Source organism: Phoca vitulina, unplaced genomic scaffold, assembly GCF_004348235.1.
Source record: "Phoca vitulina isolate PV1807 unplaced genomic scaffold, GSC_HSeal_1.0 scaffold66, whole genome shotgun sequence".
NCBI lineage: Eukaryota > Metazoa > Chordata > Mammalia > Carnivora > Phocidae > Phoca > Phoca vitulina.
The window spans coordinates 1,148,502-1,170,453 of NW_022589769.1; the positions used below are offsets into that span (position 1 = coordinate 1,148,502).

The 21,952-nt window shown below is 40.2% G+C and overlaps 1 protein-coding gene across 9 annotated transcripts in view; it reads left to right on the plus strand.

Moving 5' to 3' along the window:
• The window catches only part of RBFOX1 (RNA binding fox-1 homolog 1), a 1,177,605-nt gene that overhangs the window by 1,073,658 nt on the left and 81,995 nt on the right, over positions 1–21,952 (plus strand). For all 9 annotated transcript variants that reach the window (XM_032392249.1, XM_032392251.1, XM_032392258.1 and 6 more), the window contains one exon: positions 8,125–8,178. In XM_032392249.1, coding sequence (XP_032248140.1) covers positions 8,125–8,178 — 54 coding nt within the window. The remainder of the gene's footprint in view (positions 1–8,124; positions 8,179–21,952) is intronic.

Consider the following 21,952-nt stretch of genomic DNA (forward strand, 5'->3'; position numbering starts at 1 on the left):
AAAAAAAAAAAGAAAAAAGAAAAAAGAGAAAGAAACATTAAAGAAAAGGTTGAATATATTTTGAATCATGCCACTGCCAAGTTGGTGTCCTAGTCCCCCCACCGAGAAGACACCAGTGTTGTAGATTATTGTCTGTACTTTAACTTTGCATTTTTATGCATATATATATATATATATATAAATAAAATAAGTACATATTTATAGTATTCACAGTATTGTGTACGTGCTTTTTATATAAATGATGTCATGGTATGCACATCATTTTTAATTGGCTTTTATATATCAATATGGAGTTCTTTCAAGGTTAATACATACCAAATTCATTCGTTTTAGTGGTTCCATAACATTCTATGAAATGGATATATGAGTTTATTCTTTTTTTTAAAAAAAAAAGATTTTATTTATTTGAGAGAGAGAGTGAGCAATAGGGTGTGCACAACCAGGGGAGCAGCAGGTAGAGGGAGAAGCAGGATCCCTGCTGAGCAAGGACCCCAATGCAGGACTTGATCCCAGGACCCTGGGATCATGACCTGAGCTGAAGGCAGACGCTTAACCAACTGAGTCACCCAGGCGTCCCAATATATGGGCTTATTCTTACCTTTCATACTGATTGACATTTAAATTTTGTGTTGTTGCTGTTATAAACAGTAATATTAGCATTTAGTAGTTTTGTTTTTGTTTTTGTTTTCGTTTTGTGCCAATGACTACCGATTTGGTTAAGTCAGTCTGTTCATATTTTTAAAAGGGGCACCATTAAACAGAGATATACCCTCAATATAACAGAGCTCCACTTTGAAAGATCAGAAGAATTATTTATTCTGCTGACCCATTTTTCCAGCTCCAACAACCTGAGACATGGCCTTAAATGGTATAGAAAATTTCCACAACAGACTTTGAATGCCCAGTGCTGAAATGAAACAAACTTCTGATTTATGCATAATGAAGCCTTTCTACTTGGGTAAAAATGATAACTCTGCAACTTGCCAGAGTTAATATGTGGTGACACCACCCCGACTATTGGGCATTTCCTTTAATTATGAAGTAGCAACTGTGTGTGTATATGCACACGTGAGTGCTATCATGCATGTGCATAGGTGCTCACGTGTGCTGCTTATGTGAGAAAATGAAGCAAGGGAAGCCAAATATTATTCCTTAAGCTATATGGATGCATATTTATTTTAAAGAAAGAGTTATTGATCATTGTCCTACCCAGGGGTTGAACACTAGCCCAGTGGAATTTGGGGACACAATTCAAAGCCCATCCATTAATAGCCAACATTTCTGGAACACTGACCATGTGGCATCATGTTAAGCATTTTAAATGCATGGGGCCCACATGAAGTCCTACAAAGAGGACATACTTATCCCTATTTTAAACAAGCAAAACCTGAGGCTGGAAGAGAAGTCATTAGTGAAGTCTTTCCCTTTTATTCTGAAGTAACAAATCTTGTGGCCATGCCTGTGTGGATGCAAGAATATCGCTTCCCCTCTATCATCTTACAGAACTGCACACAAATGGCAACCGACCACAATAATGAAACTAAATGTTCAGCCCCAAATGCCTGTTTTTGTGGCATAAACATCCCACATCCCATTCCAGGTAGCCATGCATTCTGAGTTCCCAGGAATGTCATGTGGGTTTCTCATCCATGTACCTGAAAGGGGGCACTCAGGGGCTTATCCTATCACATGGGCTGAGTAGGGGACCCAAGGGGTGGATGGACAGTCACAGCAGAACTGACTTAAGAAACAAATACAAATCCCAATTACATAAAGCAGCTGGATTCTGTAGAAGACATTGTGGAGACTTTTGGTATTCAAAGAAAAGCAGTTCTCAAAGCTTTTCCAATCCATAATTTGTGAGTATCATCACTACAAATAACCTTTCCCATAAATTGCAATACAACTAAAGATAATGGGGCCCTCTCAGATCCTTAACAAGAGTGACTATGTTAAAAGGGGATATTATCACCACAAAAAGAATGAAAGAAAGAGAAAGAAAGAAAGAAAGAAAGAAAGAAAGAAAGAAAGAAAGAAAGAAGAAAGGAAGAAAGAAAAGAAAAGAAAAAAAGGAAAGGAAAGACGGAAGGAAACAAGGAAGGAAGGAAGAAAAAGAAAGTTACTATATGAGATGATGAATATGTAAATTAGCTGGATTGTGGTGATATCTTACAGTGTATATGTAATATCAAATCAACAAGTTGTACACCTTAAATATGTACAAATTTTAGTTGTCAATTATACCTCAATAAAGCTGGGGGTGGGGAAGAGAAGGTAAGTCAGGACCCATGAAGTCACGTCGAAATGAGAAAAGTTACAGTTACCAACTTACACTTCAGCAAATACACCTTCCTAGAGTCATCACATTTTGAGGTCATCATCACATGGTGAAATATCATTGTGGGCGCCACTATCACATTCATGCATTCCTTCAGTCACATGTCCAACAAGAGCTTAACCAGCCACAAAGTTTCCAGTGATGAGTAAGACTGGATCCTAAACACAAGCGGGCTCTGCTCTACCATCATCATGGCATTACATTTCCTGGGACATCTGAACTTGGATGTAAGAGAAGACTTTAGAATGACATCCAGGGATCTGCAAACACTGTCCATCAGAGAGCTTCCCAAGGAGGGACCTGGGCAACTGCTGTATTGCTGATTCCTCCTGAGGACGGAAGCCCTCAGACCAGAGCTGGGGCTCATTGTAGTCACTGCAGATCACACGTTTGCAATGCAAAACAAGTTGAGAACCAGATTTTCAGGGATTCCCTGGATGTTGGAGAAGCATGGATGTTGGATGTGGATCTTTTTTTTTTTTTTTTTTCTCAGATAGCTTAGGAAAGATAAATTTGGACCAAAAAATCCAAGACTATAGAGAAGTAGACTTTTTATCAGCTCTGCCCTTCCCTGGGTACTGAACTACAGGCAAATTGTTTAAACCCTCCACACACCAGTGTTCTTAAGTGGAAACTGAGATATGATGGGACCTACTCTCTAGGGTATCTGTGCTTATTATGGAGTTAAGTACTCGACACAGGACCAGGGTTACAAAATGCCCTAAAAATTTAATTATACAATAATCTCAATAATAAGTAGGCATCTTGTTTGTTTTTTGCTATAGAAAGTAAGTCAAATTTCCTGATAGACATACTAATTTTAGGATCAAATATTCAGATGCCAACAGAGACTAGGCAGGTAAAATAGATAAGCAAACAGAGAGGGTCTGAAAGACTCACATTCTTTTTGAACTATCTTCCATTTTCTTTTTTTTTTTTTTTAAGATTTTATTTATTTATTTGACAGAGGGAGAGACATAGCGAGAGAGAGAACACAAGCAGGGGGAGTGGGAGAGGGAGCAGGGGGAGTGGGAGAGGGAGAAGCAGTCTTCCCACTGAGCAGGGAGCCCGATGCGGGGCTCGATCCCAGGACCCTGGGATTATGACCTGAGCCGAAGGCAGGTGCTTAACGACTGAGCCACCCAGGTGCCCCGAACTATCTTCCATTTTCATACGAGGAAAAGCAAAATATTCTCTACTAGAAGAAAAAGCAAGACAGGATAACAGTAAAAGATTGCTGGCATTTGGCCTCCAAGCCAGATATACAGTAGGGAGCAGAGGTAGAGTCTGTGCCTAACTGGGGGTTAAGTGGAGTGGTCCCTGGTCACTTCCAGCAAATCGGTCTGTGTGGGATTCCTAATCTAAAGTTGGCTATGTCTACTGAACTTTCAAGAAAACCAGAAATCCTGTATTGTAATGAAATCTGAATATTGGCCATGAATATATGTTGCAAAAAAAAATAGTGGGCGCACCAAACACAGCGCGCAACTAACTTTTCATTTTAGGCGTTGCCTGACATCCTCAGTAGATGTCTTTAGAAAGCACTGGTATGCGGTTCCGGAACCCCCTGTGGTGTATTTAAGGGTACTTTCTTGAATATGTTTCTTTGATATCCAACCCAGCAAAGCCCTAGAGAAGACACGTGCAGATCTTTTGTGTGCACATTCAGACTTGGCTTTTAACATCTAATACAGCCATAGTTAACACTGGCAAGCTTGGGCAGCGTTTTTCTATGGCACGCTGGCAGATGACCTTTGAGGAGCTAAATTTGAGGAGGGGAGTGCTGATTTGGATGCAGCCGCTTGAGACCCAGCCACAGAAGGGGTCTCTCTACACGGCTCCTGTGTCTGGTCTCTGCTCCATCGCCTCATTGTATGGGCGGCTGGGAGCAGTGGGCTTTATCAGCTGTTCTCTTTTGTTGTAAGCCTCATTGTTCAGTTTAATGTCCTTGATCAAAATCTCTGAATTTGCAAGGCCTGAGGATGTACACAGACTGCCTGAGAACTTAAAACGGGGATCGTTTTGTCCATCTTCCTGACAGTGCAGGCTCCTGTCTCCAGCAGGGTTATCCCAAGGGTCTCTTCCAGGTACTGGAAGGAGTCACAGGGACTAGGAGGCTATTTGCATGTGATTTGCATACATTTACATAAGCCTGCATGAGCTCTGTAAGTCTGAGCAGGGGTGATTCTGAAGGTCTGGATCCTTATTTCCTCTGCCTTGAAGACAGTCACCCCTAACAGAGTCCTTCTTTATTAGATGTATATCAGGAAACAGGTCATTGGAGGTTGGAAGGAGATAGAATCCTAGCCAAAACAGAATGGGCCCATTAGAAAAAGCTCTCTATTCCTTCTGTTCCTTTAGAGCAAAACTAAGTAAATATCTATGGAACACTGACCATTTGCCAAATGTAGTTTTAGGTGCTGGGAATTCACATTGGACAGCAGTCCTGTTCACTTTACCATTAATTTTAATGAAGGAGAATGGGTATAAAAACAATTAAGAACAAGAAAGAAAGAAAAAAGATAAACCCAGGTAGTGTTAACAGCTATGCAGAAAACAAAACGGGGAATTGAATCAGGGAATAGCTCAAGGGGAAGGACGTGGCATTGAGTAGTCTGCCCTGGGAAGACAATGGGACCTACATAATATCAGGTCAACTGTGTCAGGAGCTGGGGAGAGTTCTCTAAGCACAAGGAGCAGTGGATATAATCCAGAATAATCTACATTGATCTACAATGATCTTAGGTGGTTTTATAAAGATTTAAAAGCATAGTGTCCCCTGTAGTTTGGAGAGAAAGGAACCATGCTATGAAATAAATGGACAGGGGTTAAGTTGTGTGGGCTTGTGGGTCAAGGTTAGAGTTTGTGTTCTTCTAAGTTCAGAAGGAAGCTGTTGAATTTTGAGTTGCAGAACCCCATATCTGATCCACTCATTTAAAATGGGCTTGACCACTAGGAATAGAATGGGTAAAGGGAGGAAGGAGAAGAGGAGTGGGAGGAGATGGAGCGTGTTAGGGCATTGTTGCTGTGGTCTCATCCAGATGAAAAATAGAAGTGTCTTGGCCTGGGATGGTGCCAACGGAGAGGAGTGGATGGAAATGTCTTTTCAAAGTCTAACCAACAGGATTTTGTAGTGGATCATACATGGGGTATGAGGGTAAGGGGAGAATCAAGGAATTATTTATCAAGAATTTTGCTTTGAGGAACCAAGCGGATGAGAGAAGCCATTTGCTGAAGTGGGGAGACTTGGTGAGGAGTAGCCTGCAGGGAAGGAGGGAAGTAAGAAGTTGGGTTGTCATGCCTGTGTTGTGGATCAGAAAGGTTTTTGTTTTCCCCACAGTGGAAGCAGCATTGTTTAGGAAGAAGGACCAATAACAAGGAGCAGGTCAAAACCTGCAATGATGTTCCCATGACATTTCATTTTGCTACTCACAGATTCCAGGTTGGTTTCTTGTGAAGGAGACCTTATCAATGACCTTTCTCAATTAATACTGGCAGACAGGAGATAGCACGTATCTCTTAATGAGGGAGAGTATTGTTTACATATTGAATGAAAGTTTTCCATAAATAGACATGGTAAACTGGCAGGTAGTTGGTAAATAGATAGATAATGGCATTAAGTAGCCTACCCTGGGAAGACACTGGAGGTCTAAATAACATCAGGTAAACTTTGTCAAGAGCTGATCAATCTATTTTTTTTATTTTTTTGATCAATCTACTGATAGATAGGTAGATAGATGAATAGATGAGAAAGAGGATAGAGATAAATGATGATAGATGGATAGATCAATCAATGGATAGATAGATGGATCAATGGATAGGTATAACTTATAGTCTTTGAGAGTTTCATCAAAAGTAATCAGTGGGTCCACATTCAGCGAATGGTATGTCCCAGTCTTGTGTGCAAAAGGAAGTATTTAAGGGAAACAAAACCTTATTTCAATAGTGACGAAAAGACCCTGTCTCCACCACCAGTAGAACAAGATATAAGATGGGAAGCAGAGGGATGAAGAAAAAGAGTGATAAATTCATAACTTAATTATTCACTTAATATGGGTCCTTATATACTTTGTTCACAAACTCTAGATTTCTGTGGAGGACTAGGGAAGAACATTAAATATGTCCAGATAATCCTGAATCTTTATTTTCAACCAGTTTGCTCTATTTTCTGTTTGATTCCAAGGACTTGAAATGTTTATATTAGTCCACAGATCCCCAGAAATTGGCTATTTTCTTTTTTTTAGAAAATGGTAGAATTTTAGTTGGTCAAACTGAAGTCATTTTCCACATTTATAAAGCACATTTTCTGAAATGTGCCAGATAATTTTTATTTTTATATCATTATAGAAATTCCTATATGACAAGATGTGGTTAATATAAAAAAGGAAGGTGTCAGTGTGAAGAAACCATTGGGACAACACATCTCAGAATTTTATGTCTCTTTCTGGTGATCTAAAATATAGCCAGACATTTCCATTAATAAGCCTCCCAGGTATGCAAGCATAGCACTTTGAAAAATCCTATCCTAAGACCATCCTGGGGGCTGTAAACTAGCTAGCTCATTCAAGTTGGATGAAAGTTCTTAGAAACAAAAAATTCTTAGAAAGTTCTAGAAAGTTCTTTGGCTCATCCAGGGTCCTATCTATTGAGATATTGAGCCTCTGTCTTCCTTAGGGGATCAGTAGATTGTGGCCACCCCTTGGCTGTTCTTACAGGTCTTACAATCACTTAGGTCAGATGAGAGGATGTCATACCTCACCCTTCTGGGAAGAGCTCTCCTAGTCAGAAATACCTTCTCTCGCATCCCAACTTTTACCATTGCTTTTTTTCAGAAGCATATATTAATAGACCTCTGGTGTTTGACCTTTAGCCCAAGGACACAAAGTCTTCTGCAAAAGGCAGCATGCCTGCCCTTCTTTGTCTTTCAGGAATTCCATATAATGGATGTTTTCATAAAAACTTACCAGCAGGAACAGGAAATAATCACCAAACCCTAAAACGTGACCATTCTTTGGAGGTTGTTCCCTAAATTGTGCCCAATGGGTATGCAATGTGCAGAGCTTCTCGATTTGCAAGTATTGTTGTATGCTCTTTTCTTGAGTAAAAGTTCCTAAGGGGCCAGGATTCATTTTACAGAAAATGCTCCATCCAGAACACTGGGAAAATTACAGGATTCTGTTAATCTTATATACAGGTTGTTTGAAAGTTACCTTAGATATCATGCATTGATTAAGAATTTTTATGGTTCCTGAATGTGCTGAAATGTATTCCATACTCATTCTCTAGTGGATAAATGTCATTTTCTTTGGGATGTAAAAAGCACTTTGGAATTCTCTGGGTTATAATTAGGAATGACAATTATCAGAATATGTTGCCGCAAAGAATTCTGCTTATGTGAGCTTTCAAATTTTTGTGAACTTAACATGAAGGGACATAGGATGGATTATCTAGCGGTGATCCATGGAAGAAGACAAAAAATTGAAATTATTATGGTGGTTCAAGAAAATATTGATATGGGAGAAAATTAATTACCACATCATTTTCAAAAAGTTCACTTGTAGCTGGTCAGTAGTTTCCATACTATTAACTTGTGTTGGCAGTAAATCAAAAGCATAAATCTGTTTTTCCAGGTATAGGTTTCAAATCATTTTTATGCATTCCCAAACCATATAGCCTGTAAATAAAAATAAAAAAATACAACAACCCATTTGAATTGTGGTTCACTTGCAGTGATACGAGTTGTTGAATCAAGTGTGATAATAATGTTTTTGTATATTTGTTTTAAGGCTGGAAATTGAATCCAGTTGTGGGTGCGGTCTACAGCCCCGAATTCTATGCAGGTAAAGAGTTCCTCTTTGCATGACTTCTTTTTCATCCGTTTTAAATGTGTTTTGCCTGCCAGTAAGGAACAGGTTTCATAAAATAATTTGAACTACGTAAATCCCTCTCCTAAGAAGTTCTGAAGGAATTTTTTAAAGCAAAACCAAAAGTGTTTAAAACCCTTTAAAAATAAAGGGGAATCGTGTATGTGTGTTACACTGTGCAGTACGCACGGCCCTTCTTATGACATTTTACATTGATTTTTCCTCAAAAAAGCATCGAGACTTTGTTCGAGGGCATATTGAACAAATGTAGAGCTGTTCATGGCCATTTTATTTCAATCTGCCTGGATGTGTTTTTTAGCCATCCATTTCCATGTGGGGTTACCTTTCTTTCTTCCTGGCAAAGCAGAGAGTTGGCTCACTTATTCCAATAATGTGGCAGTGAGTTGAAATTGCCAAGAGAAGGATTATTTAAAAACGAAAAAAACAAAACAAAAAAAAACCCCAAAAAACAAAAAGCAAAAAAAAATGAAGTGGTCTTTCTTTCTCTATTAATCAGTATTCCTTAGCAATTCCATCTCTCTCTGCTCTGCCTTCCAGGGTAGGTCTCTCCCCTCGCCCCTTCCCTGCTACCTGCCAACTACCGGTTGATCAGGAAATCCCTGTAGAAAACTTGTTCATCACATTTTGGGAGAGGGTAACCCAGAAGCAGCAGTGGTAGAGATTTTGGCTCTGCTTGGCCTGTCACTTCTGCCCGTTAGCCCCTTGTTCATTAACAAGGCTGCATTTAACACCTTAGAACGTTAGTAGATTTGTCACATGGGGATTGAAAAGAACTCTTTCTTTGATGGGGCCCTTGCTCTTAAAAAAGGAGAAATAAATGACCAGTTGGTCCAGATCCACTCACTTAGTGACCTCTTCACAGTAAGTCCTACCCCTTCTTGGTCCCTTCTGGGGTGCCATCTGTCATTTTCCTAATCATGGATCAACCCTAGTGTATGACAGAAACATAGGACACTCGGATGGCTACTCTAGCAGGGTCACCAACTCAACAAAGAAAAAAGTGGTAAATCTGGGAAGGCCCAATATGATAGCTACGGTCTGGATTTCAGATAGGCAATGTTTGTTCTTCGCATGTGATTTTTACCACAAGCCTGGGTTAAGTCCAGTGACTCTATGACCGTGAAGTAGCTGCGTTGACTCTTCTGGGGGAGAAAAGTCTTTGCTGTAAGGCTTTCCATGGTTATATGGTGGAACCCACCTCATGAGAGGACACTTAGCAAAGTGAGGAATGTAAACACTGTACTCAGACAGCCCAGGTTCAAATCCTGCCCCCCCCACTTGCCAGCTGTGTGACTCTAGGCAAGTTACTTAACCTCTCTGTGCCTCAGTGTCTTCATCTGTTAAATGGGAGATGATAATAATAACAACCTCATAGGAGCTTATTAGAATTAAATGGGTTAATATATGAAGACTGGTGCACAGTCAGCACCACATAAACGCTGGATAAATAAAAATAAATTAGTATTCCACCTCTCTGCCAGAAGGGGAAAATTAATGGAGAACTGATTGTGATGAATTCTGAGTAAACCACTAAACTAAGAGATTCTTTTCTTAATACATGAGAGGACTAGGCCTTCTGTTCTCAGCTTGCCTGTTTGGGGGAAGTTAATTTCTGGGATTGGAGGTAAGGCAGTCTGTTTAGGGGCACAGATATTGCTGGGGTACATCCTTGTCCGAAGCTGCAAAGAAAGGACATCCCTCAAAAGGGCATGCAGGAGACCAGCCAGCAGCTTTCATGCATCTGGGGGCATTGCCCAATGAAATGGGATAGCTGGGAAAACAAGCTGACACATTCTCTGCAAGTGTGTGCACCTGGCTACGTGCATGGTTTCTCCCCAGAATAATGGGTCAAGGACAAGAAGCAAGAAGCCATCTGACGAGGAGGTAGGGTATAAATGTGTCACTTGGGAGAGAGAGAGGAAGGACATGTTTCTGGTCCCATGCAGTATAGTTGCTGGTCATCCGGCTCGAGCAACCAAGAAACTCTCCTTTATGTGTGATCTGAAACCTATATGCATATCTGTGGGTGTTTGAGAGGACATTAAGACAGAAGAAACCGTTCAAACTGGCTTGTATATATAAGAATAAATTAATCTCCATGACTTTTAGAACGTTAGAACAGCCATTCAGATTAGCCCTGAGCCCAGCTGCAGAAGTTAGATCATGGGACTATCGGGAAAGAATAAGTTATAATAAAGATTAATATTTACCGAGTATTATCTGTGGCCAGGCACGGTTCTAAGCACTTTACCTAAATTAATGTATTTAAATCTTCATGGCAGTTTTCCAGATGAGAAAACTAAGGTACGCAGAGTCCCTTAGCACTAAACCGCTAAGATTTCAAGCGGGTAAGAAGCTGGCTAGATTTTGAAACCGAGAGCCTGTGTTCTTTACAACTGGGTTATATGCTGCTTCTTTTTTGTGTGTAAATATTAAAATTTGTAATTCTTATGGACTGTGTCCTATGATGGTAGATCAGGCTACTGCTCTATGTCCAAGCCAGTCAAATTAAAGAAGAGGAGTAAGATAATAATTTTGTATTTTTCCAACCACCACCACCACCACCACCCCAGCCACCACCACCACCTCCTCCATATTCAGACGAGTTAACTGGCTGTGTCAGGGGCAGTTTTAAGGATTCTGGACAACTAAATAATTATTTCTATGAGATGCCCCAATAAACTTAAATCTAAAGAAATGGGGCACGAATAAGTAAGTGTTACTTGAGAAATCTGTGTATGTATGTTAGTGTTGCCAATATGTGGGCTACCCTTAATAATCGGAAGACTTTTTTTTTTGCCTAAATTATCTGTGTATGTATGTCAACAGAGTTCATGATATGCAGAAATATAGGGAAATGCTGCCAATCCAACACTCCAGAACAATTCCTTTGAAATATTTGAAGACCCATAAACACTGAGAATTGAGCTAGCTTAAATCGGAAGTTAAGACACCAATATGGATGGAGTGCATATATGCAAATGTGGACATAGCATGTATTCATTTCGCTATGGAGATATAATTACTAACGTCAACCATTTGAATGTCCACGATTAAGAACTTAGGGGGCTTCTTGGATTTCCCCAACTATAAACATAGTCTGGATTTATCTTGCAATTTCGAATGTGCCTCAAAGCTGAAATGAAGACCTTGTCATTGATTTGCTGTGGATATTTAGCAGGCCAGCCCTGTGTCTGCCTGAGATAGAAAGCCAGGCTTATTAGGCACTCCTATATATAAGATTTTCTATTAATGACAAATATCATAATATTCCCATAGTATAATTATCGATTTTCTGAAGCTTATGCAGAATTAACAACCCAGCCTCCAATTGTCTCTCAGAACGGGGCATGAAAAGTTCACATATTTTGTAAATTAAAATCAATATTTTCAATCTCTCCTAAAGGTAATTTTCCTAATTTAGTGGACTTTTCCCTAACATTTATTTTCTCTTTAATTATAAAATGGCAGGTTATTGATTTTCGTATATAACCTCTTGACGCCCTGAGTGCATTTTTATTGCTAACGTGGGGTGGGGGTGGAGAGGGCAGGAGCACCTCTTAATGAGGATCTTTAATTACTAGCTGAACAGTATTAATTTGCTTTGATAAATTATGACGCACACTCTCCCTCACGCACACGTTCCAGGGGAAGCATTTAGAAAGCTGTTATGAAAGGTCTTTCATTTCGGGTGGTTTTTCTGAACTCTTACCAAGTCCTACCCAGAAGAATGCTTACCCAACACCAGTCTCCAGAAGCAGATAGGCATAAATCAACACATCCCATGAACCCATGTAAATCTCCTCCAAAGACAAGTGGGTGTTTTCCTACAAAGCTACATGGTATTGATTGTTTTGCCTACATCTAATCATCTTCGGGCTCCTTGGGGCTTATTCTCAAGATAAATGATTGATAAGGCAATTAAAAAAAATGTGCAGGTAGATCTCAAAATCAGTGTCTAAGACCATTCCATTTCAGACTTTTTTTAAAAAAATTGAGGGCAATAAATACAAGTACAGTATCTGCAAATATCTGTTCCCAGCAGTATGCTTCAAGTTACTTAGTATCATTAGAAACAGTGTTTCTAAGAATCTCAATGAGGAGGCCTCAAAGGGGGTTCTTATAGTTCCCCCTTCATTGTGAGAAGTTCCATTGCCATCTAATAAAAAGATTAAAAGAAACAGTGGTGTCTTTTAGGGACAATCATGATAGCTAGCCAATGAAACTGTTGATTGAAAGCAAACACCTTTAATCTTCATGCATAAGTAAAACAAAATAAAAATAAATAACAAAAGGTTACACACAGTTGTCGACATGGGACTGACAAATGGCAAATCCATCCATTTCTCAATTGCCAGTAAGATGGCTGCAAAGCTCACCCACGCTGTATATCATATCTGCCAACTCATTTCTGTGATTAAATATTCCATCAGTAGGGCTATAAGGCGGCAAAGCTTAACAAGATTCATAAGATGCACCACTTGAACACACATAACTCACTTCCGTGGATGGAGAGCACCCTGCCTGCAAAGGAAAATTGGAATTGAGGTAAATTACTCCACGAGTCATGATCAATAGGGAAAGGAAAAGATCTACCAATGCAATGCAGATCTAAGATATAGTTAGGTCCCGATGACAAAAAACACACAATTCAAGTCAAAAGTAGAGAGATGCAGAGTAAATCAACTTGAAAACCTTGAGGATGGCAATGAACAGTAGTCTGGCGACACTATTATTCTTAGTGGGGGTTTTTTCAGTGCGGGGAAGAAAAAGGGGGTCCTTAATTGGATTTTCCTCCTAAAAATACACATTTTTGGTTTCAAAGGGGTGGGGGGAGTACTAAAAGAAGGATACCTGGCTGCAAAGTCACATATGAAGGTGGTCGGGTCTTAAAACTAGGTTATCCTGGGGTTATAGGGAGGATCAGGTAAGGTAATGAGTGTAAAAGAACTTTATAGACTGTAAAGTAAAATAAAACTATGAGATCAGTGTGATGACTGAAGTCAGCTGGATTGATTATGTCCACCTCAGTAAAAACCTGGCCACGGACCACAGGCCTTGATACCAGGCTGGCTGATGGGAGACTGGGTTGGGATCTCAGTATAAAGTTTAAAAATGAAGAGAATGGATGTAGCACTCTGTGATTGCTTATCTCGAAAGGGCAGCTGTATTTGACCTTGGATTACCCGTAGAGAGGTATTGGTTTTCTATGGGCTTTTGGCCACTGTGAACCATGATTCATCTAAGAATTGAGTCAAAGGAAGGTAGATGTCGGTCTCCCTCCCAGGCGCTCCCCCCATTTCACTTCATTGAGTCCATTACAGTTAAGAGAATGACCTTTAGCCACACTTTTGGATGGACTTCTCTCCAATTCCCTTCCTGCAATTTGGATACAATAGTATCTGAAAAAGAGTAAGATTGTCAGAACCTGTGATAACTAGGGTCCCTGACACAGGCTGCTTTCCTTTTATTGGCTACTGTCCTAGACTTTGTGTTGGCTTGGGATGATGTGCCCAAATCCTGGGTACAAAGCATGCGTTTGGGGTGACTACCTTAGTATCCTGAAAGAATGTAAGGTGGGTCTGCAAGGTACTTGCTACCACTCAGAGCCCCTCAAAGCAGCAAATATTCAGACACCCCTCGTGGCTCTAACACTGCCCATGTCCACCCAGAGGACCAGTTCCGACTAGACACAGAGCGATGGCTCCTCATGAACAGTGACCTTTGGCTCTGCAATGTTTTGTATAATTTACACATCTGCCAGATTCAAATGCAGTGCACTTCAGTGAACTGGAACAGAAGAGTCCAGATTTAAGTCCCCAAGCAAAGGATTTTCAGCCTAGAAATGTTCCACTTCAAAGACTTTATCTCATACATCTGTTTACCTTCGCCTCCCCTTTTGGTTGCAATTCACTTGCCTTCTCTCTTCTCCTTTCCCCATCTGCCTTATCAGATTTCACTCCATCCTTGCCCACATTTGGCCTTAATTTTTATCTGTGTCCTTCCCTGCCCCATGGAAGGAATGCAGCTCAGCTTTGATGGAACCTGTGGGGGATTTTGATCTTCAAATAGGATCAGAACTTGATTATGTGCTTAAAACTGCACTTCCTCAATAAATTAGTTCCCATTCTATTGCATGGAAAGTCTACCAAGGACAGCTCCCCCAAGGCAGGAAGTGATAAGACAGCCCTTGTAGGAGAAGCCCCCGACCTCTGCACACCATGGGAGAAAGAGGAGGTTTGAATGTTTGGCTCTGGATCAATTTCATAGGGAAAGTTCTGGGCTGCCATCATTCATACATGAACAACTCAAAACATCAGCAACAATAAGCCACTCTGGGCACTCACTGTGCCAGGCACTGTGCAAAACACTTTGCCTCTCCTTGAATCCTCATAAAAATGTTCAAGCATTCTCTCCGTTATAGAAATTATGAAACCAAGGCTTTCTGGAGAGTTTATCTCCTCCCTCATATCACAGAACTGGTATGTGAAAAATTGGTTTATTATATAAACGTCTTTTTTCTAACCTCAAAGCCCACGCTTTCCATCACCTTGCTGTGCAGCTTCCTCAGTAGGACTAGACCAGGACATGCCTGCCATGTCTTCTATCCTTGAGGTCACAGAGGATGAAAATAATTAATAAAAATATCTTTGCATGTAATATTACCTGCTGCATGCCAGACTCCGTGTTGGGATCATTGCATGTTTACAGAGCTTATAACTTTGGAGGGTAAGTGTCATTTTCCTCATTTTTCAGATAAATTAGAAATCTAGTGATATTATTTTGCCCAAGGTTGCTGACTTCAAAAGTTAAAGAGCTGGGTCCAAAGCCAAATCTCTGTGATTTCAAAGCCCATTCCACTTTATTACAAGTTACCTCCCACACAGATACGTTAGTTAATCCAATATCTTGGATTAATGGCTCTTAACTGGGAGTAATTTTATACCCCAGGGGAATTGGGCGACTTCTGGAGACATTTTCCATTGTCACATCTTGGGGGCATGGGGTTGTTCACTACTGGCATCTAAAGAGTGGAGGCCAAGGATGCTGCAAAACATCCCACAATGCACAGGACAGCCCCCACCACAAAGAATAATCTGGCTTAACATGTTGATAATGCTGACGTTGAGATTTGAGCTCCTGCTCAAGATGGAGAAGCATCTGTAGTTATCAAAGGCAATCCAAGAACTTAAAGAGAGACATTCGCCCAAATGCTTCCTTTTCTGGGCATTACTCTGTGATTTTTGACTCCAGAAGGGAAAAGCATGAAGCTTGATTTTATGCTGCAGAGCTGTGTTGGTGGTCCACAAGACCATCTTCAGTCTCTGTGTTTGGTTGGATGTGCTCATGGGACTCAAAAAGGCTCTTATAGTCACAGTCCTGATTTATTACAAAGCAATACGGATTAAAAATCAGCAAAGGGGAAGAACACAAGAGATGGGATCCAGAAGAAACCAGGCAGAAGCCTCTGGTGTGCCATCCAGGTGGAAGTACACGATGTGCTTAACTTTACCGGTGTTGGTGTCTGAAAACACACACAAAGTGTTGGCAGACAGGAGTCAGTCCGCTTCCTGGGAGGTGGTCACAGGGATGCAGAGCCCCTGAGTGAGTGATATCAGCTACTCAAACCTTAGCCCAAAGAGCAAGAGTAAGCATTCGCCATAAATCACATTGCTACGGTAAACTATCTTATCAAACTGGCCATGTGTGGCCCAAGGCTCAGGCATCCAAAAACAGTTTTATCAGGTAGACTATTCCAAGGGTTTGGAACGCATCTGCCAGGAGCTGTCCAAGGGCCAGTCCTGAAGAATGTGCAGGGTTTGAGCAGCCCAGGCCTGCTGAGTTAACCCTTTCCCGCACAACAGAAGGAGGAGGAGGAGGAGAAGCAGAAGGAGAAGAAGCTTGCAAGCTCAGGAAAAAAAAAAATATATATATATATATATATATATTCGTGGTCATGATGATAGTGGTGAGGAGGAGGGGGAGGGTGGTATAAGACAAGACAAACCACTGTGTTTGTTGGTTCTAGGAGAAAAGATCAAGCTGGAGTCAGTTATTAAAGAGGAAAAAAAATGTGTGCATTTTTCACTTCAAGCAGAGGTCTGCAAATTTCAGTAAAGGGCCAGTTCGTGAATAGGTTCAGCTGTGTGGGCCAACAGTCTCCCCTAGCCACTCACCTCTGCCGCTGTAATGCAGGAGTAACGACAGACAACGCATAAATGAGTGTGCACGGCTGTGTCCCAGTAATGCTTTAAGGACACAGAGATTTAAATTTCATATAATTTTCATGGGTCATCAAATAGTTGTCCTCACCCCATCCCCAGCTGTGTAAAATTGTGAAAGTCACGGCCCTCCTTCGCTGACCCTGGCTTAGAGAGCCCAGATTTGCTGAACTCAAAGCCACCAGCTTATACCCTGGGGAGGTTTTTTTTAGCATTGCACTGTGGTAGCAATTACACAATCCCGCATGAACCCGTGAGATTAGCTGCTTGTCATTCTGCCGCATCATGTTCATCAAGGAAGGGCCAAAGAGAGAGGCCGTGTATAAAGTTGCACATACCCCTGGCTTTTGTTAATTCATCCTTTAGCTCAGAGTTACAGTGCTGAAGGCCTGTAGAGTGCCAGGCACTGCGCACGCACTGGGGAAGTACCTCTTCCCTCAAGAATTGCTTAGAGCATTGAAGGATACAAACTTAGTGTATAATAAATAATGATACCTGCCTGCCAGAACACTAAAAAAATAACAACCCTCTCTGTATTAAGGGCCAGAGAACAGGAGGTACTAATTGGGTTTTGAAGGATAAGTAAGAGTTCTCCTGGGAAGAAAATGAAGAAAGATCTTTGTAGGGGTGAGTAAGGAGGACTTTGGTAGAGTCCAAAGGAGCTTCTCAATCTTTATCTTCAGAATCCATTGAGAAGTCCTTAAAAAAAAAAAAAAAAAAACAGGTGCTTGATCTTCACTGGATATAGAAATTTCCATAGGGGTGCCTGGGTGGCTCAGTTGGTTAGGCATCTGCCTTCGGCTCAGGTCATGATCCCAGGGTCCTGGGATCAAGCCCCGCATCGGTCTCCCTGCTCAGCAGGGAGCCTGCTTCTCCCTCTGACCCTACCTCCTCTCATGTGCCCTCAATGTCTGTCTCAAATAAATAAATGGAATCTTTAAAAAAAAAAAAAAGAAAGAAAAGAAATTTCTGAGGCAAAATCAGATTTCCCCCAAAGGCTGAGAAATAAGTTGCAAAAGACCTGATAATCCTGTATAAAGGAATGAGGGTTCTGTATTTCATCCTTTAAGTGGCAGGCAACCGTTGAAAACTCTGAAAAAAAATATATTTAAAAAACAAAATTAAACAAACAAGAACACCCGGTAATGAGTTAGCTTGCGTATCTACACTTAAAACAAATAATAGTCTTACCATGAGAACTCTTTCAAATATGTGAACCCAGTCCTGAAAAATTGAAAGAGGTAAAACCAAATTAGCAACTTCTCACCCACCTGAGAGATCGGGCTCCTGAAAGACCCCAGGATTACCAAACCAGTGCCCCGACACCAAGGCTGTGATCAAACTCATTTCCTGGTTGTGTCCTGATCTCTTCCTAGGAAAACAAATTACCAGAGACTTTAAAAATGACATGAGTTCATTTTTAAAAATATTTTAACTTGTGTCACCATTCTATTATAAACTATTTAGTTTGGATGGTCTTGTACTTCCCACTTTTAAGGTTCTTTTCAAAATTTATAGTTCAGCGTTATTAGCCCAACCAATTAAGTTGTGTGTAAATAAAGACAACTTGGCCAAATATTATTTAATACCTTGTATATTAATTATATGTAGGTACTCCTTCTCCAAGTATCAAATGAAGCTGTCTTTTTAAAAATGTAGTGTAGAAGAACCAACACACAAATAGCAAAATCCTACTTAAATTAACTACATTGGTGACAGTTAATGCATTTCTAGAACTTCTATGGACCTGTTACAACCCATTACAGTCGAAATATTGTTTTATGAAAAATTAATAAAGCCAGTGGAAAATGGAACCCAGCATCTGCATTAGCTGTTCACACCAAAAGAATCAGCCAGAATTAATTATGCCGTATGCTACATTCTAATGAGTTTTTCATTAAACAGTATACCATGATGGAAACTAAACAAGGATTATTCAGAGAATAATGCCAAAGGGTGTTTTTTTGTTTTTTGTTTTTTGGAGGAGATTAAATTAGTTAATGGGTTACACATTTAAACCCGACGCAAAGGTTAATCGATGTACACTTATCATGGTATTAAACCGAGTATCATTTTAAAAAACACGAACACCCCAATATCACTGATACTTCCTCTGGGAAAAAAGATGAGTCTATTTGTGCGTTTCTAGTATTTGTTTGATCTACACGATATTGTAAAGACTGAAACCTTCCGTATTAATTCCCTGTCATTTTTCAAAACCATTTTCACCAGCTGAAATATTCTTTTGCTTTCAGCCCACGGTGTGTGTGTGTGTGTGTGTGTGTGTGTGTGTGTGTGTGTGTGGTGTGGGAAGCATGTTTAACAAATGTATCTGATTACTCTTTGGGAGATTCAGAGTTGAAGTATATTTTCTGCTCTTACCAAAAGAGTGGGGTCAGGAGTTTAAACCTGATCTGGGATATGGAAGGGGACTCAAGATGAAACTCTACCCCCATTCCACAAATATTTCTAGTCCCTCCTAAAATACAACTCCATACTAGCAAGTGAAATAGAAGAGGGGGCCCAAGGGAAGCCTGTCGGGAGGGATTTTTGGACCCCTGCAGTATCTCAGGGGTTCTTGTCCCTAGGAAGAAGAGAGAGAGAGAAGAGAGAGAGAGGGAGGAAGGCATTCTGGGTTCTTTGCAGAGACTTGTAAACTCCACAGATTTTAGCTAAAACACAGTTTCTATTTTTTTTCCCATTCCTCATAATTTGCAGACGAAAATACCTTTCTGAGCTGGGAGATAAATGTGCAGTTGGAAGGGACCCATCTCAGTTATAGGGAGGAACGCCCTCTCCCTGTCATCCTGCATGGCCCTGCCACATGGGAATGCAGGCCCAAACCCATGTGGCCCCATCCCCTGATTCCTCAAGAGAAGCCAGACATCGGTCTTGTGACATTAAACCTCCCCAGTTTAAATGTTGATGATTAATTCCCAATCTTAAAATGTTCTCCATTAAATCTGTTATGGTTAGCGTTCTGTCCAGGACATGGCCAAACCCAACAGTTTGGCAGCCATCCATTTGCTCTTCAAGGAACAATGGAACAAAATAAATCCCTCAAGTGCTATATTTTGAGATTCATAAAAATAGTAATAGTTAATAGCCCATTATTATTATTACCGAGATCACTTATTACCTACAAATTGTCAACCCCTTCCATGTAACAGATATGATCCCTACAACAATTCTCAGTGAAGTAGATTTTTTTTTTTTGGTCCCCATCTTACAGATGTGAAAGGGAAGTCTGGGACCTTAACTGACTTCCCCAAGGTCAAAGAAACTTACAGTCACTGAGGTCAGAACATAAAACTAAGGATAAAATTCCCCAAACCCATACTTTTTCAGCTGCACTGTCAGGCCTTGAGAGTTCCCTATTTTTCCTCTCTGTGTGTTTCCTTCCTGCCTGTCTTAGTGCGATCTTGCAAGTGGGATTTTCTTATCTATAGAAGCTACATCCTGCCCAAAGGCTTCCTTGGTGGGATTTAAAACCCTATCACAGATTCTTAAAAGTGATCATGAGGTTCTAGCCAACATCCTTAGTCTGGAAGAGCCAGGGGTTTCCAGCCAGAAGGCAACTGAGGAACTGTTCAAAGTGGCTTAGTGCAAATGGGGTTGGTTGGTGGATATTTATCGCTCCACGGTTGGAGAGGATATTTAAACACCTCAAGACCAAGTATCACTATAAATAAGCTGATGTAGCTCCGTGAGTGAGTCTGAGCTTTGGAGTTACACCAAGCTGGCTCAGATTTCAGTTTTGTCTCATATTTTTCTCTCTCTGGGCTTTATTTTCCTTGTGTGTTTGATAAGAAAAAAAATCATAATGTGTGTACAGCGTACCTGGTTCAGTACCTGAAACTCTGTGGCATCTTAATGGTCCCTCCCATTAATATTAGCTGTAACTTGACGTTCTTTATGTCGTCCCTAGCATTTTACTATCGTTGGCAGCTTGGGCATCCCCTGGGAGCTCATTGGAAATGCAGATTCTCATGCCCCACCCCAGGCCTACCAGATGAGAATATTCATTTTAGAATGGCCCCCAAGTAATTCAGTGCCTATTAGAATTTTAGAAACAAAGGCTCTAGGGTAGCCCTTACCTAAATACTAATAGCCACAACCCTGAAGGAGATAAAACGTATTTCCATAGTTTTTGTTGTAGTTAAATTGCTTGCCTTCCACAAATACCTTATGGAACAATTTTTTCTAGTTGTTTTATTATCTTGAACAACAATGAATTAGAAATTTTTGGCAAGCATTCAAAGAACATGCCTTTAATTTTTTTGGTTGTTTTTAACAAAAAAAATGAAATAAATTTTAGCAAGTATTAATAAAATGATACCCTCTGAAATAATTCGTGACAGCTTCCTAGGGAGGGGCTAATGTTGTTCTGACAATCACTATTAGTGTCTTCCAAACAGAAAGGGGACATTAGAACAGGGGTCAGCAAACCTTTTCTGTAAAGGTCCAGAGAGTGAATATTTTAGCCTTTGTGGACAATAAGGTCTCTGTTGTAAATACTCAGCTCCGTCTTGCAGCATAAGTCATAAATAATACGTAAATGAACAAGTGTGGCTCTGTTCCAATAACTGTTTATAGATACTGAAATTTGAATTTTATGTGATTTTTCACGTCACCAAATAGTCTTCTATAGATTGTTTTTCAACCAGATAAAAATGTAAAAAACATTCTTAGATCACAGGCCATACAAAAAAAGTGGTAGACTGGATTTGGCAGAAAGCCTGTAGTTTGCCTACACCTGATTTGGAAGATTAGCCTTCAATCCATGGGTCCCAGGGACCTGTTTGGTTTGATCTGCATTCAGCACCATAAGATTTCTATCTGTGTGACCTTGGGCAAGATTCTAAAACTCTCTCTGTCTCAGGATCCTCATCTATTATATAGATGTAATGATAGTACCTGTCTTACAGGGTTAAGAGTAGGGGATAATCCAAATTAAACAGTGAATGCATTTGCTTGGTGCTTTTTGGGTAATTAGTAAGCCATTTTTGGAATCATTACTGTTGATGTGTTTAGTATCACATTGAGTCAATTGAATATTTTCTGTAAAAATCAGTATTAGTTGAATTTTGGAGGCAGGAGAGTAAGAGTGGTTCAAGTAAGTCATTACATTTTTTAAACAACAAAAAATCAGGGAAAACTTTGTATAGAGATTCTTCGTAGTATTCCTGCAACTTTTTTTGTATAGTCTGAAATTATGTCAAAAAGAAAAGTGAAAAGAAAAAAACCCACAAAATCATGTATTTCTTTTTATTATGAAAGTCAAAACTTGCATCATAAATTGGAGTGAGAGATTATCTGTAATCTATACAGATTTACTTCAGGGCTCCTTTAAATATGGAAATCCCCTGGCACAATTAAAACATGATTCACTTTATAAGAAAGAATTAAGTATACATCCAACAGTTTTCTGCAACATCTGTGCCTCAATGGACATACTTCTGTATTTAAAGCTCGACCATAACCCTTCAGAGAGGCTCATCTTACAG